General features: G+C 37.2%; 1 protein-coding gene across 6 annotated transcripts in view; it reads left to right on the plus strand.

Annotated features, from left to right (window-relative positions):
* LOC126253044 (uncharacterized protein C2orf42 homolog) overlaps positions 1–14,076 on the plus strand; it is a 258,388-nt gene that overhangs the window by 86,839 nt on the left and 157,473 nt on the right. For all 6 annotated transcript variants that reach the window (XM_049954119.1, XM_049954115.1, XM_049954114.1 and 3 more), the window contains 2 exons: positions 9,685–9,870; positions 10,207–10,369. In XM_049954119.1, the coding sequence (XP_049810076.1) occupies positions 9,685–9,870; positions 10,207–10,369 (349 nt within the window). The remainder of the gene's footprint in view (positions 1–9,684; positions 9,871–10,206; positions 10,370–14,076) is intronic.

The raw sequence follows: 14,076 nt of genomic DNA on the forward strand, positions 1-14,076 counted from the left end.
ACAGTGGCAGCTCAAATATGTGTACTTGCTAGTGTATTTGAAAGATTGCACTTGAACAGACCAAAAAAAAAAATGGAGAATACCAACACAACAATAACCAGATCATTAAAAAGGGCAAATAGCACACAAACATATCTGGCAGTGAGCAGAAAAAGACAAATATTGAACCAAAAAATCAGGCCAAAAAGGGAAAACTCCAAAGCCATCATGCATATGGAACAGCCTAGGACAAGTGCGCCAAAGCTGTGAACGTAGAAATTTGCCTGAAGCCATGGAATTGTAAGTTAATCTGAACTAACCAAAAAGTTCCTCAATTTCTTTAATGACCTACACAGACTCACAAAACAAATGAAGAGGAAAAGGAATGGAGAAAATTATGGAAAAACACGTACAAAAATAGTCACCCAGTACAGTGAAGCAATCAAACTGTGACCCAGGACAACTAGGAAATCCAGTATAAACCTGTTAATCTTTTCATCTGGGAAACACCTGGGAATGTTTTAAGATTCTGGGAATTTTCCGTAATTTTGGCTGATAAGAACTGATACTCTAACAAATAATTTTACTTCATCCCACTAATGCAGAATAATAATGCAGCAACAAAACATAAATGAGAGAAGAAACCAAAATAAAACTTTAGTTGTAAAGAAAATGCACTATTTATAACAAGAAAACGATAGTGCACATACAAGCGTGTGTTGACAGCAAATGTGTCAAAGGCTTTAGGATGAAGACTATGCAATATATCGTAGAAACAAACATCGTTCAGTGAGTGTGACGTCATAACTGTGTATGTTTCTAATAAGTCATGGGGAAATATTGCAAATTATGTTTGGAGGAGCCATACTTACAAAGTAAATTTCCTCGACAGTAAGATGAATTATGAAACTTGTGAGAATGTGTGGTGAATTTTGTAAATCGTGTAGAGTCTGACTCTATCAAAACTTAACAATTTGAGGAGGAGGATTGGCAGCTTAGAAAAATTTCAGGCCCAGAAGACCAGCCATTAATGCCATCATTTAAAATTTTACTGGCACATTTATGTTTGATTTATCTTAAAGGGAACACACACTAAAAAAGACCAATCTTCAAAGTTAGTTTTTCGTATTTATGGTAGTTTTTTCATAGCTTACAAATTGTGCAATAACGATGGCAAGAAGTTCTTGAGCAATTTCACAGGTAATCGACATTTCTGCAGAAAAGTTGAATTGCTTGACAGAACATGTATTCAGCCAGGTAACCCATGAAATGTTCGGTGCACAGCAGTGAAATTTGTGATCATGCTTGTCAGAAATATTCAGCTGCTGCAGTTGAAGCTGTGCTCATAGGATCCTGGGATCCTGCCTAACCATACACTTGAAAAAAAGAGAAAAAAATCTTTTGTGGACCAGTATTACATGTGAAAGCTTAGATTTCCTTGATGAAAAATGTTATCTGATAATCGTATCTTGTGAAGCAAGAATACGTATTGCGCCATAGTTTTCTGAATTCTAGGTTCACTGCCAGGCTACTCAGAATGCAACAACAGCCTCTGCTTCTGTATCAAAGCATGGGCATTGCACTTATATATTTGTGTTCTGTGTACAGAAACTACTGTGCTGTAATTGGTGAACTTGTATTTATATTTTCATAATATTAAAATCTGCAGTGTACATGTTGCCAAGCATTAAGTGTCTTTTCAAAATGTGTTGTTTTCTGCTGGAAATGCTGGGAAGTTCTACACTGGTGTGTAAAACCTTTACCATTCAAAGGACTGATACATGTTATAGCTCCGAGGGTATGTATATTATCAATTACATAGAAAAAATGTACTTTCACCCAGAAAAACTGTATTTTTAACCAGGAAATCTAGGAATAATCTTAGTATTTTTTCCGTGTCCACCGCGTGTACGCCCTGCCCTGTCAGTACTGAGGAACGAAGTCCAAACAGCAATTTGTATGAAAGTAGATTACAGCCTGTCAAACATAGGTATAAATGATGATGAAGATACTTGTAACCAAGTCAAATTTATAGCTTATGAAGTAAGCCACAAAAAACTAAAGGACACGGAAAGCAAGCACCCAAGCCTTGGATGACAGATGAAATTCTACAACTGTTTGGTTGCAGAAGATCCTTCAAAAGTAAAGACTTCCTAACGTACAGAGAATTGCAGAAAGTAAGGAAATACATAATGCAAAATCATCATCTTCCAGAAACGAAGGTGAAACTGAAATAGAACAGTGAACATGAAAAGCACGATTCATTGAACATTACAAGAAAGTAAGGCAAGCAACAGGGATTTACCACTTCAGTGATAGTAAGCTCCTCATAAAAGGAGAGGGCAACAACCTCTATAGCACTGAAAAGAAGCTGGGTGAGTGGAGGAACTACATTGAAAATCGCTTCAGGCACAATAAAAGTGCTGATCATGGTATCTGGGAGAATGTTGGTGTGAATATCACAAGAGCAGATGTAGAGCATGCCATAACAATATCAAAGAATGGGACTAAATACACATGAAAGTATTAAATTTGCTCAAGGATGGACAGTTTCTTTCCTCAGAAGTTGGTTTGCTCAACAGTATGTATTGTGCGGAATCATACCACATGACTCCTGAAATCAACATTTGTATCACTTCTCAAAAAACCCAATGAAAAGTGCTGCAATGACTGCAGAATGATCAGTTTTATGAGTCATGTCCTCAAGCTATTCCTTAAAATACCACATATGAGCATGTACCAAAAATGTGAGGAGAGCATTGGAGATTCTCAGTTAGGATTCAGGAGTGGTCTCAGGACTTGGGAGTATTAATTCATTGATTTTGTGATATTAATGTCAATGTTTATCCTTGTTTCATTGATTGTGAGAAAGCTTTTGACTGTGCTCAGCTTGGTGAACTGATGCATATTTTAGGTGGACTGGGACTGGATGGTAGTGACATTTGGTGATTGGTAATGTGTACTGGAACAAAAATGTTAGTGTGTATGTCAATGGTCAGTTCACAGAATTCGTATTGATTGTGAAAGGAGTCTACCAGGGCTGCACTCTCCCCATTACTGTTTAAAATCATTTCTGAAAAGTTTTTTGAGATGCTGTTGACAGAAAATATGAAGGATGGGTTGTTAATGATGTTATCATCAGTAACATCAGGTACGCTGATGACACTGTCATACTTGCAACCAGGCTGGAAGATCTTCAAGAACTACTAAGTACTATTACTGAAGAGAGCAATGCCATGGGATTATGTATAAATGCCAAGAAGACAAAATTGATAGTTGTCAGCAGAAACAGAGGTGAAATGTAGCTCACTCTTAAATTTGGCAGTGATAATATAGAATGTTTTTCATCACATAAATATGTGGGGTGTCAAATCAGCGATAAACGAGACTTCTCTCAAAAAATTCACTGCAGAATTGAACAAGCCAGAGAAGTTCTTCCTGGAAAATGAAGAAAGTTCTGACTAGCTGTGATGTAAGTATTTCATTTCACAGTGGGCTACTTCAGTGCAATGTGTTCAGTATCTTACTGTATGGAGTTGTGTCATGGACACTTACCACAGTATTGTGTGTGAAACTGGAGGTATTTGAAATATGGGCATATCACAGTTAAAAGTGTGGCAGTGCTGTGGCCTATGAGCAAAGATTTAGAAATTCTCACTGTCATCAAGAGAAGAAAACTTGAGTACTTTGCCCTTATAATATGCAACAACAAATACCACCTGCCGCAACTAATACAAGACAAGCCAGGAAAGTAAGTACCATTTCATTCCACCACCACTGCAGCACTAGTGTCGCAGTTCCATACTTTCGCACTCATCTTTCTGGTTCATCGTCTTTCCACTGACGACATTACAGCCATATTCTGTGGTTTTTGCATTTGTTAGTGATGGTTCAAAATGTTCAAGACAATCTCTGAACCCACCAAATGTGAAGTACATTCTGTAATATGCTTTTTTTTATTTTTTTAATGCAAAGAATGTTAAGCTAGGTGAAATTCACCATCAGTTTGCAGATATGTAATGATTGGCAGAATGGTGAGAAAGAGGGTGAGACAGTTCAATGATGGACGAAAAATTGTTCATGAATAAGCATGGAGAGAGTGACCTTTGTTGTCAATGATGGTTTAGTTGAGAAGGTGAAAGAGAAAATTCATGAAAACAGATGGTTCACAATAAGAATGCTTTGTGATGAGTTCCCACAAATTTCAAAAAATGTTTTGCATGAAATTCTCACAAATTGTTTAAATTTTTGCAAATTGTATTCCCAGTGGGTTCTGAAAATGCTTATGGGTGTCCACAAAATGAAGTGACTTGGCAGTGCTTTGAGATTTCTCAGCCGAAACTGCGATGAGCAAGATGTATTTTTAAACAGAATTGTGACCGGTGATGAAACTTGGGTTCATCATGTCACTCCAGAATCAAAACAAGAGACGATCGTGAGGAGGCAGTCAATAAACAAAGGTTCAAAGTAACATTGTCAACACAATAAACTGTGTGCAGTGTGTCCTTAGAGAGGGCATTCTGATTGCTGAATTCCTTCCCAGAGGTGAAACCATCAATGTGGTACGATACTGTTAAACATTGAGGAAACTTGAGCTTGAAATTCAAAAAGAAAATGTTCAGTCAAGGCATTGTATTGCTTCATGACAATGCACATCCCCATTCTGCAGGTGTCACTCAAAACCTTATTCAGCAATTGGCTTAGTAGCAGTCTGATTACCTGCAATACAGCCCTGATCATGCAGCTTGTGACTACGACTTGTTCTTGAATATAAAGTGTAACTTTGGAGGAGGGTACTTTGACAGCAATGAAAGCGGAAAAAATGGTGATCAGCTGTACATGTCTTCACTGGTGGCACCTTTCTGTGAAGAGAGCATAGAAAAGTTGGTTTCTGCTATGACAAATATGTAAATAATTGTGACAACTATGTAGAAAAATAGTTCAAGATATGCTATTTCTTGTAAAAATAAATTTTGGTTTGCAAAAATGTTTCTATGAGTTCTTTTTATAAAGTTGTACTTACTTTCTGGAGATGCCTGGTGCTTACAGGAAAGATAGATGTCAGACATGGTTCTCATAATAAAAATCTTAACCAGTTTCTTTAGTGTTGATTTGTTGTTTGTGGCACATTTTGAAGCACAAAAAGTTTCATTTAATTCTTTTCAGTACTTCTTCCATCATTGCCATTGCACCATCAATACAAAAGTCAATATATTTATTCAATTCCTGCTTATTTCATCAAAAAATGCATTTACTTTTTTAAAAATCTCCTCGCCAGTAACATGCACTGCTAAAAGCTGACAAAATAGTAAATCTTTGTGCATATTCAGCATAACAATACTTTCCATATTGCAGTAGCTGTGGGACGCTTGTAGCATAATCCACCTGAATTGCAAATTTTGAACTTCCATTAATCATTGCAATAAATTCCACAGATTGGTCATTGCCAATTTCCAAAATTCGTATCATTTGACAGTGAAGCTTTTTTAAATTTGCTATTAAGTAAGATGCCCATAGTGACTTTTTATTGACCAATGCACAGGATTTAATAGACATTTTTTGAAATTTCTATAATTCCAGCAGCTATTCAAAAATACATATTTGAATAGGAAATGCCCTGGTGTGCAAAACATCAGGACAAAAGTAACTTTTGTATGATGTTTTACTCCGAAGTAGCATAGGTCAATAAAACTCTGTATGTAGAAATAACTGTTACAGTATAGTGCAGAAGAAAACGGAAAGATAAACAACGAGAAGAATAGAAATGACACTTCCTTTCAAAGACAATAATTACACTGAAGTTAGCGCAATTTATGATGGTCCTGGACATTACAAAATGCTGCACACAGTTCTTAGTAGGGTATGTGATCATGGTGAATAATATGTGCTCTGCAGGGTGCTGCCAAGCTTTCCACAAGATTGGTAAGGAGATCTTGAAGTAGGGCATTCCAGTCCTTTGTCAGCACAGTTGAAAACTGCTGGGTTGTTGTTGGTGCATTTATATGTGCTGCAGTATGTTCCCCCTTTGAATCCCATATGTGCTCGCTGGGATTTAGGCCGGGAATTGGCTGGCCAGTCAGTTCCCAAAATATCCTCTCATTCCAAGAGCTACTCCACTTGCACTGTTAGATGCGCTCACACATTGTCCTTTGTAAAAGTTGCTGTTTGCCCTTCATAAAAATAAATTCGGGTGTGAATGCACCCCCGAAAAGAGGCATTTGGAGAAGGAGTGCAATGTCACAATAACGATGACTGAGGACTGTACTGTGTCCGAAGATTTGGAGGTCGGTATGCCCATGCAGTATTATGCCTCCCCACATCATAACCCCAGATGCACCCCTAGGGTGACGTGTGTTTCCTCCTCTCACCACATGAGAGTAAGTCCAGTAACACTACACAGACTGAATCTGCTGTCACCGGAAAAGAGCACCCCCAGTCTTCATTGGTCCAGTCCCTATGCTCTTGGTACCATCGCAAACGGGGTTGCCAATGGGCATGTGTCAACACAACACAACATACTGGTCATCGGGCAAAGAGACTACCCCCCATGAAGTCACCATGCCACTGTAGAGTGTGAGATGTCATACCTTGCAGTCCTGTTAAATGTGGTTGTAATTGACACTCTGTTTGACTTGGGCCCCTTTTCACCTGTTGCACAATGTAGCAGTTATCTGCTGCTTTAGTTGACTGGTCGACCACCTCCTCTCCTTTAGACAGCAGTACTTGTGTTTCAGAATGCTCCCCATGCACTTGAAACAATGCTGTGAGCAATACCAAACTTCTGGTCCACACTTGTCAAACTTAATCCTTCTTCCAGTTTCCTGGTGATTGTTCTCCATAGGAAGCCATCCAAGTTTTGTCTCTTAACCATGTTGTAATGAAGACCACTACCGCTGTGCACAATAATTGCTCACTAGTTGACACACCACTGTCTTTTTTTCTTTCCTGCTACTGTTGCATGTTGTGAGGCGAGCCCCATTTGATGCTATAATCACACTGATCTCATGCCATCTGACATCCAGTGTTTTCTGCATCACCGGTAGACTGTGGCAACATGCTCCCACATTTTGATTCATTTCTACCAAGTAGTTGACATGTTATGTTACTTTGTCTAGATCATCCTCAAATTTTGCAGAGCATTATGTGTTTTGTAAATAGGTATATTTTGAAACTTCCTGGCAGATTAAAACTATGTGCTGGACCGAGACTTGAACTTGAGTTTGAGTCTCAGTTTGGCACACAGTTTTAATCTGCCAGGAAGTTTCATATCAGCGCACATTCCACTGCAGAGTGAAAATTTCATTCTGGAATGGTATCTTTTTAATTTACAGGTTTTGGTTTTCATTCACAAAGCAGGTCTGTCTTCAGAATTTGCAGAAATACAAGTAAATCAAAATAAATATTTATTTGTATTTTCATTTTTCTTTGTGTGTGAACGCACAGTTGTTTGCAGTTTTATATATCTGAACATACCTGTTATATGATCTATAGCTTCAGTATGATCGCCGGACGGAGTGGCCGTGCGGTTCTAGGCGCTACAGTCTGGAACCGAGCGACCGCTCCGGTCGCAGGTTCGAATCCTGCCTCGGGCATGGATGTGTGTGATGTCCTTAGGTTAGTTAGGTTTAATTCGTTCTACGTTTTAGGCGACTGATGACCACAGATGTTAAGTCGCATAGTGCTCAGAGCCATTTTTCAGTATGATCTGTTCTCTCAGTCATTGACTTATTTAACCATTTATCCATTTCTAAGATATTTTTGATTACTTTTTAACTCTGAATCAATAACACCCAGTAACTAGACCAGTTCCCTTCTTATTTCTGGATTCACACACAAAAGGATGGAAGCAACACTAGACTACATTATATAGAATTCTATAATAGGGCTGTTCAAAAACTAAGGTGACTTTTCAAATTGTGCGGGCAACGTGCATTCGATTATCAATCTTTTTTTTTTTTATATATGTTGGTACACAGGTCCCAAACATATCTTCACAGTTTCAAGTGTACAGCATACTTTGTTTGTTTTTGACAGATAGAAAGGTTAGACATGTTTTAGTGTGCTCAGCGATTTTCAATAATATAAAAAATGGAGCAAAGAATTGGCATCAAATTTTGTTTTTGAAGAATGGGATCAAGTGCTCTAAAACACTTGAAATGTTGGTAGTGGCATACAGTGAGTTTGCTGTAAGTAAAAAAAAAATGTTTACAAGTGGTACAAGCTGTTCCAAGATGGCCAAGAAGATGCCAGTGACGAACCTCACTCTGGACGCCCCAGCACATCAACAACAGATGATAACGTTGAAGAAAATTGTTTTATAAAATCATCAAATTACCGTGAGAGAAGTTACTGAGGATGTTGGGATACCGGTCGTATCGTGTCGTACAATTGTTTTGGATGTTTTAGGCATGAGACGTTTGTCAGTAAAGTTTGTGCCAAAACTTCTCAATTTTGATCAGAAGAACCGTCGCATGAGCATCGCTCAGGAGCTCTTAAATGATGTCATTGATTATCCTGATTTGCTCAAAAGGGTCATAACTGGTAACGAAACATGGTTTTACGCTTATGCCATCGAAACAAAAGCCCAGTCATCCCAATGGAAGCATCCCAGAGAGCCAAGACTGTATAAAGCACGCAAAGTTCATTCAATTGTCAAAGTTTTGCTCACTGTTTTTTTAGTTACTGTGGCGTAGTGTGTCATGAATGTTTGCCTCAAGGTCGTATGGTCAATAAGGAGTATTACCTTGACATTATGCGCCCTCAGCGAGTAGCAGTATGCGGAAAATGTCTGGAATTGTGGAAAAACAATTCATGCTTTTGCATCACAACAATGCACATGCTCATTCATCGATGCTTGTGAGAGATTTTTTGGCCAAAAACAACATGACAATCTTGCCTCTGCCACCATATTCACTGGATTTGACCCCCTGCGACTTTTTCCTGTTCCCAAAACTGAAGAGACCTATGAAAGGCTGAAGATTTTCAACGATGAGGAAATAAAAACTGCATCGCTGGAAGTACTCAAGGCTGTACCAAAAAGTGCTTATAAGAAGTGCTTCGAGGATTGGAAGAACCATTGGCACAAGTGTATTGTATCTGAGGTGGATTACTTTGAAGGGGACAACATGAATATTGATGAATAAATAAATACTTGTATTTTTTTCAGAAAAATGTAAAGTCACCTTTCTTTTGAACACACCTTGTATATTGTACACTAAACTTTTAAGAGGATAAACACTTTGACTGAAACTGAGCAACTTGCTAGATCACTGAACATAACAGGTCACAAGCTGTTACAAACTTTTTGCTCACAGCTGTCACAAACTTCAACACAGCTAGTCTGTGAGAGCAGTGTTTTGAAAGTGATGGGATTTCTCCTTGCTTCGGAAGTTAAACATTAGCCAAAGTAGGAGCAATGCAGTACCCAGACATCACAGAATACAAACTTAAATGTTTACCATTACTGACGACTGTGACGGTTCACAATAAAATATGAAAAATTGTAACCAGTTGGTGTAACCAACAAGTGTTTGTAATTATTTATCTTATTAATGCATAGCAAACAATGCTAAAACTGTTGTCAAATATTAAAAAAAAAAGAAAAAAAAGAGAATTCCAGATTATCATCAATACATTTTATCTCATTTAATATGTTCAGATCAAGTGAAAACCGAATAAATTTGTTTTCCTTCTTTTCCCCTTCAGGCAGTTTGGTTTCTTGCAAATGAGTCAGCAGGCCCTCTTGTTCAAAGAGTGTCAAAAAATATAATGGCTGTGAAGTGTAAAGCAAGTCCAAAACATCCATTGGGATATCTGCATTTTTCATTTTTCATGTCAAGGCTGAAAGATAAAGTGGAAAATAAATATTTCTGCAGCTGTACAGCATTTAAGGTAACATATATGTAACTGACAGTTTTAATGGATTGTGTGGGAACAATTATCTTTATACTCTTAAATTGTTAGTAGAGTTGTATTGTGTGTCCTGTGCCTCTTATTTTTATGTAGTTAAGAACTCATATCTAGAAACAGGCAAGAATCATCTCTCTTCTTGTAGTCTTTATTTTGTTTTGTAGATACATGCTGTGGTACACAAGTGATAAGAAAATTGCACTTTTTAACTGTCACATATCAGTTGTATCTGCCGTTTCATAATATAGTGTTCTTTGTTAACAGTGGCATAATTCTGCTGAAAGTTTTTGCTTTTAATAGTTTTTCTTTTTTTTTTAGGGTCAAGTAAAACATGCAAGCAATAAAGATGACCCAACATTCAAGAGATGTGTGCACTTTTATGCATGTATATGTGCATTTGCAAGTGACCCAAAACTTTCAGATGAATTTTCGTACTATATAAATTTAGACAAGCCATTGGTGATACCTACATCTCTGACAAGTATGCATAAAATTATTAAATATTATTTGAATGTTTTCATTTCTTATTAATAATTTGTCAAATTGAAGACTAAATATTTGTAGTTGTATGTATTGTCATACAGTAGAAAGTATGCTCATCCACCTGTGCAAACAGTGTGTGTATTCTGTAACTTTATTCATTTCAGTAGTTGTAATGTTGCTCTGGTGACTTTCTTTTCACTCTGTCATCATATTATGATGTCCTGGTGTTTAGGCTGATACAAGTTAGGTTTACTATGTGTTTAACTTCCAACTCAGTTTGAATCAGATAAGACAAAAATACATATTCACCTGACAATAACACATAGACATATGAGCAAAAGGTGAAAAATAATGATTTCTTGGGGAACTGAGTTTCCTTCTCCAGCAAAAGGGGAAGAAATGGCTGGAATCGGTATTATTTGGGAACTGAGCAAGAATACCGCTCATGCACACAGGCAAAGAGATAAACAGCAGAATGGAAGAAGGAAATTGGTGATTAAATACCAATAGCTGCCAATATAAGAAAAGCCGAGAAGTTAATAGTGGCAGGAAGGGAATTCAACAACTTGGAGGTAAGGGACTGTAATCGTAAAGTGACAGAGGAGGAGGTTGGGAAGTAGAAGAGAGTTACTAGAGAAGTGAAGGTGTGAGGGTGGATATTCATTATGCTAAGAAAAAAATTCTTGTGGTTGTTGTTTTACTCATCAACTCTAAGTATCATTTGATTTCAGTATTTCGGTCCTCAAACTTGCCATTTATTGGTTTCATTGCAGCATAACTGCTGCGTCCTAAATCATCAGCAATCCATCCTTCTCACACACATTTCTGCCAACCCTAGTGATTCTTTTAATGCACCATTTTTTAGCTACTGTTTTCAACAGAGACTCAAATTGTAATACGTACCTAACCATTCTATCTCATTGGTTTATTATGTTATTTATTAAACATCTCTCTTTTTTAATGATTTCTTTATTTATTAATCAGTCAGTCAGTATGATCATCAGCAGTCTCCTGCACAATACGTTTCAAAGAATTGTAATTGTTTAATTTCTGTTTTCCCATTTCTCATTGTTTTACAGTTATAGTGTTATGCTCCAAGCATAGATTTTTGTGAAACTTCTGCTGATCTTTGGTATACAATTTTATTTGTTTGCAACATTTTTTCTTCTGTGGCAAGCCCTTCTGCACTGTGTAATCCTTGCTGCTGTGCCTTTTTTACATCTTTGTCCATTATCTGTTCCATTTCAGAGATGTCAAATTTCATCCACCGCTTATAGAATAAAGAAAAGACTGTACGAATAACACATACAGCTATAGCATTTAAGTAAAGATATGACGTATTAAGGGCTTTTTTATGCTGGATGTTAAAGAAAAGGTGTAAGCAGATAAGTATATCACATGAAGATTCTGAAGGAGCAACATCAATAAATGTTTATTACAAGCCAAAAGAAGGAACGAGCAGATAGCAAAGAACTCTGAACCGAAACTGTAATAATTACATCAGATAAAATTACATGTTACTAAGATATAATTAACTGGCCTAGCGTAGCTGTTCTGGACTTATTTGGAGACAGACCAAAGGATTATGTATTCTGATGAGCTGAAACATTAAACCACTTGCGTAATAGCATGTTGCTCCATCTTTGGAATGCAGTACTGCTGCGATTCTGCTTGACATAGGTTTGCGTGGTATGTGGCACAAGATTTCTACTCACAAGTTGTGACACCCCCTCTAGCCCTAAAAACTTTCTATAATTGAAGATTTATCTGTTACAACTTTCCTTTAATTGAATGGAAAGGCATTTGAAATGATCGAGAAAGTAGCATTCATGTTGCAGATCCCTGGCAGTCTTGAAATTATGAAAAATGGTAGCTCAGAAAAAGAGAAATCAGCAAACAAATATTTGTTGAGTAAATATTGATAAATATGAATGTAAAGATGCAAGAAACTGTGACATCTTGATAACAAAGTAGAGATCTGAATCCTTGCTGCAACCTTATGTATAAATAACCTATTTGTATTGTTGCTGCACAGAAGTTACTAAAAAATATTAATATGTTGCTTGTAAATCTATTTTGATTGCTAGGAGAAATTTTGTGAAAACAATTTGTTACTTGAAACTAGTTTAATACTAATAATAATAATAATAATAATAAAATCATTACTGGCAATCAACTTCACCTTGCACTGAATATTGCAAGAGATAATCAATAGTTTTAACATCCAATGGAGTGCAAGCTACTTTTACAATGCTGATATTTTCATTACTAATTATGCAGCACACTAACAAAACACGTTACTTTTTGCTGCAGTGATTCAGTGAAAACATATGACTGTAAATACAGTTTACTCAAAAATCTTATTCCACATTTTAAATACTAAAGATATTTACTTTCTTATTCTGTTAAGTACAATTCCTTCTACAGCAATTCATATTTATGTAGATAATTAATCATTCAAAGTTTTGCACAGCATTATTTTTATGCAAGGCATTCTCGATTACATGACACTGAATTTCCGAATAGCTGAAATAAAATCTCATAGCAGCTACCTTAATGCAAGCATTTACTGCTAAACAAAACCTAATTCATAAAGGGACATGTGAGGCAAATATACAGTTATTGTAACCATATAAATTGACATATAACAAAAGCCTCATTGGCAGCCAAATTGTGTATTGTTTTCATATCTCACGCTGGCAATAGTCCATAATTAAATGTCTATCTTTCCTTTTACAGTACTGCTGAATACATCTTTTTATGTCTTCCTTCCCCTCAACTGTGACCCAAAATTTTTGATTGGTAATATTTCTAATATTGCCTGTCTCTTGACTAACGAGTAGTGATTAGTGTATTCCAAAACATGTGGAAGCTCTCTAGTTTGTCCACCATGAAATACCTGAATGACCTGACTTCGAAGAATTCTTCTAAGGTACTTTTGCATTCAATGAGTGACTATTTCAGTCACACTCTCATTAATCACATTAGTGTGCACAACTGTGAGTTCCAAAGTACATTGCCAGCAATGAATCGGCATTGTTTGTGTATGCATTATTAACAAGGATCATATTAAGATTATTTGAAAACTGTTTAGTCTTGTTCCATGAAATGTTAGTTTATGTTAGACAATGGAAAATCCAAGGTGGAATGGAACAGTATTATGGAAAGGAAAGTAGCTACTCTCCACATAGCAGACATATGACTGGATGGGGGTAAGGAGGAGGCTGTGGTAGGCAGGGGGTGGGATAGTATGGTGGGGGTGGCAGACAGAGAAGTGCTGCAGGTTAGACAGAGGGGAGAGGTGGGGATGGGGGAGAATTTGGGGGGGGGGGGAAGTAGCAGAAAAGGAGAGAGAAAAATAATAAAAAGATAATAAAAAGACTGGGTGTGGTGGTGGAATGAACTGTATAGTGCTGGATGGGAACAGGGAAGGAGCTGGATGGATGAGGACAGTGACTAACAAAGGTTGAGGCCAGGAGGGTTACGGGAACATATGATGAATTACAAGGAAAGCTCCCACCTGCACAATTCAGAAAAGCTTGTGTTGGTGGGAAGGATCCATATGGCACAGGCTGTAAAGTAGTCATTGAAATCAAGGATATCGTGTTTGGGAGCGTGTTCAGCAACAGGGTGGTCCACTTGTTTCTTGGCCAAAGTTTGTTGGTGGCCATTCATGCGAACAGACAGCTTGTTGGTTGTCATGCA

This window comes from Schistocerca nitens, chromosome 4 (genome assembly GCF_023898315.1).
Source record: "Schistocerca nitens isolate TAMUIC-IGC-003100 chromosome 4, iqSchNite1.1, whole genome shotgun sequence".
Classification (NCBI taxonomy): Eukaryota; Metazoa; Arthropoda; class Insecta; order Orthoptera; family Acrididae; genus Schistocerca; species Schistocerca nitens.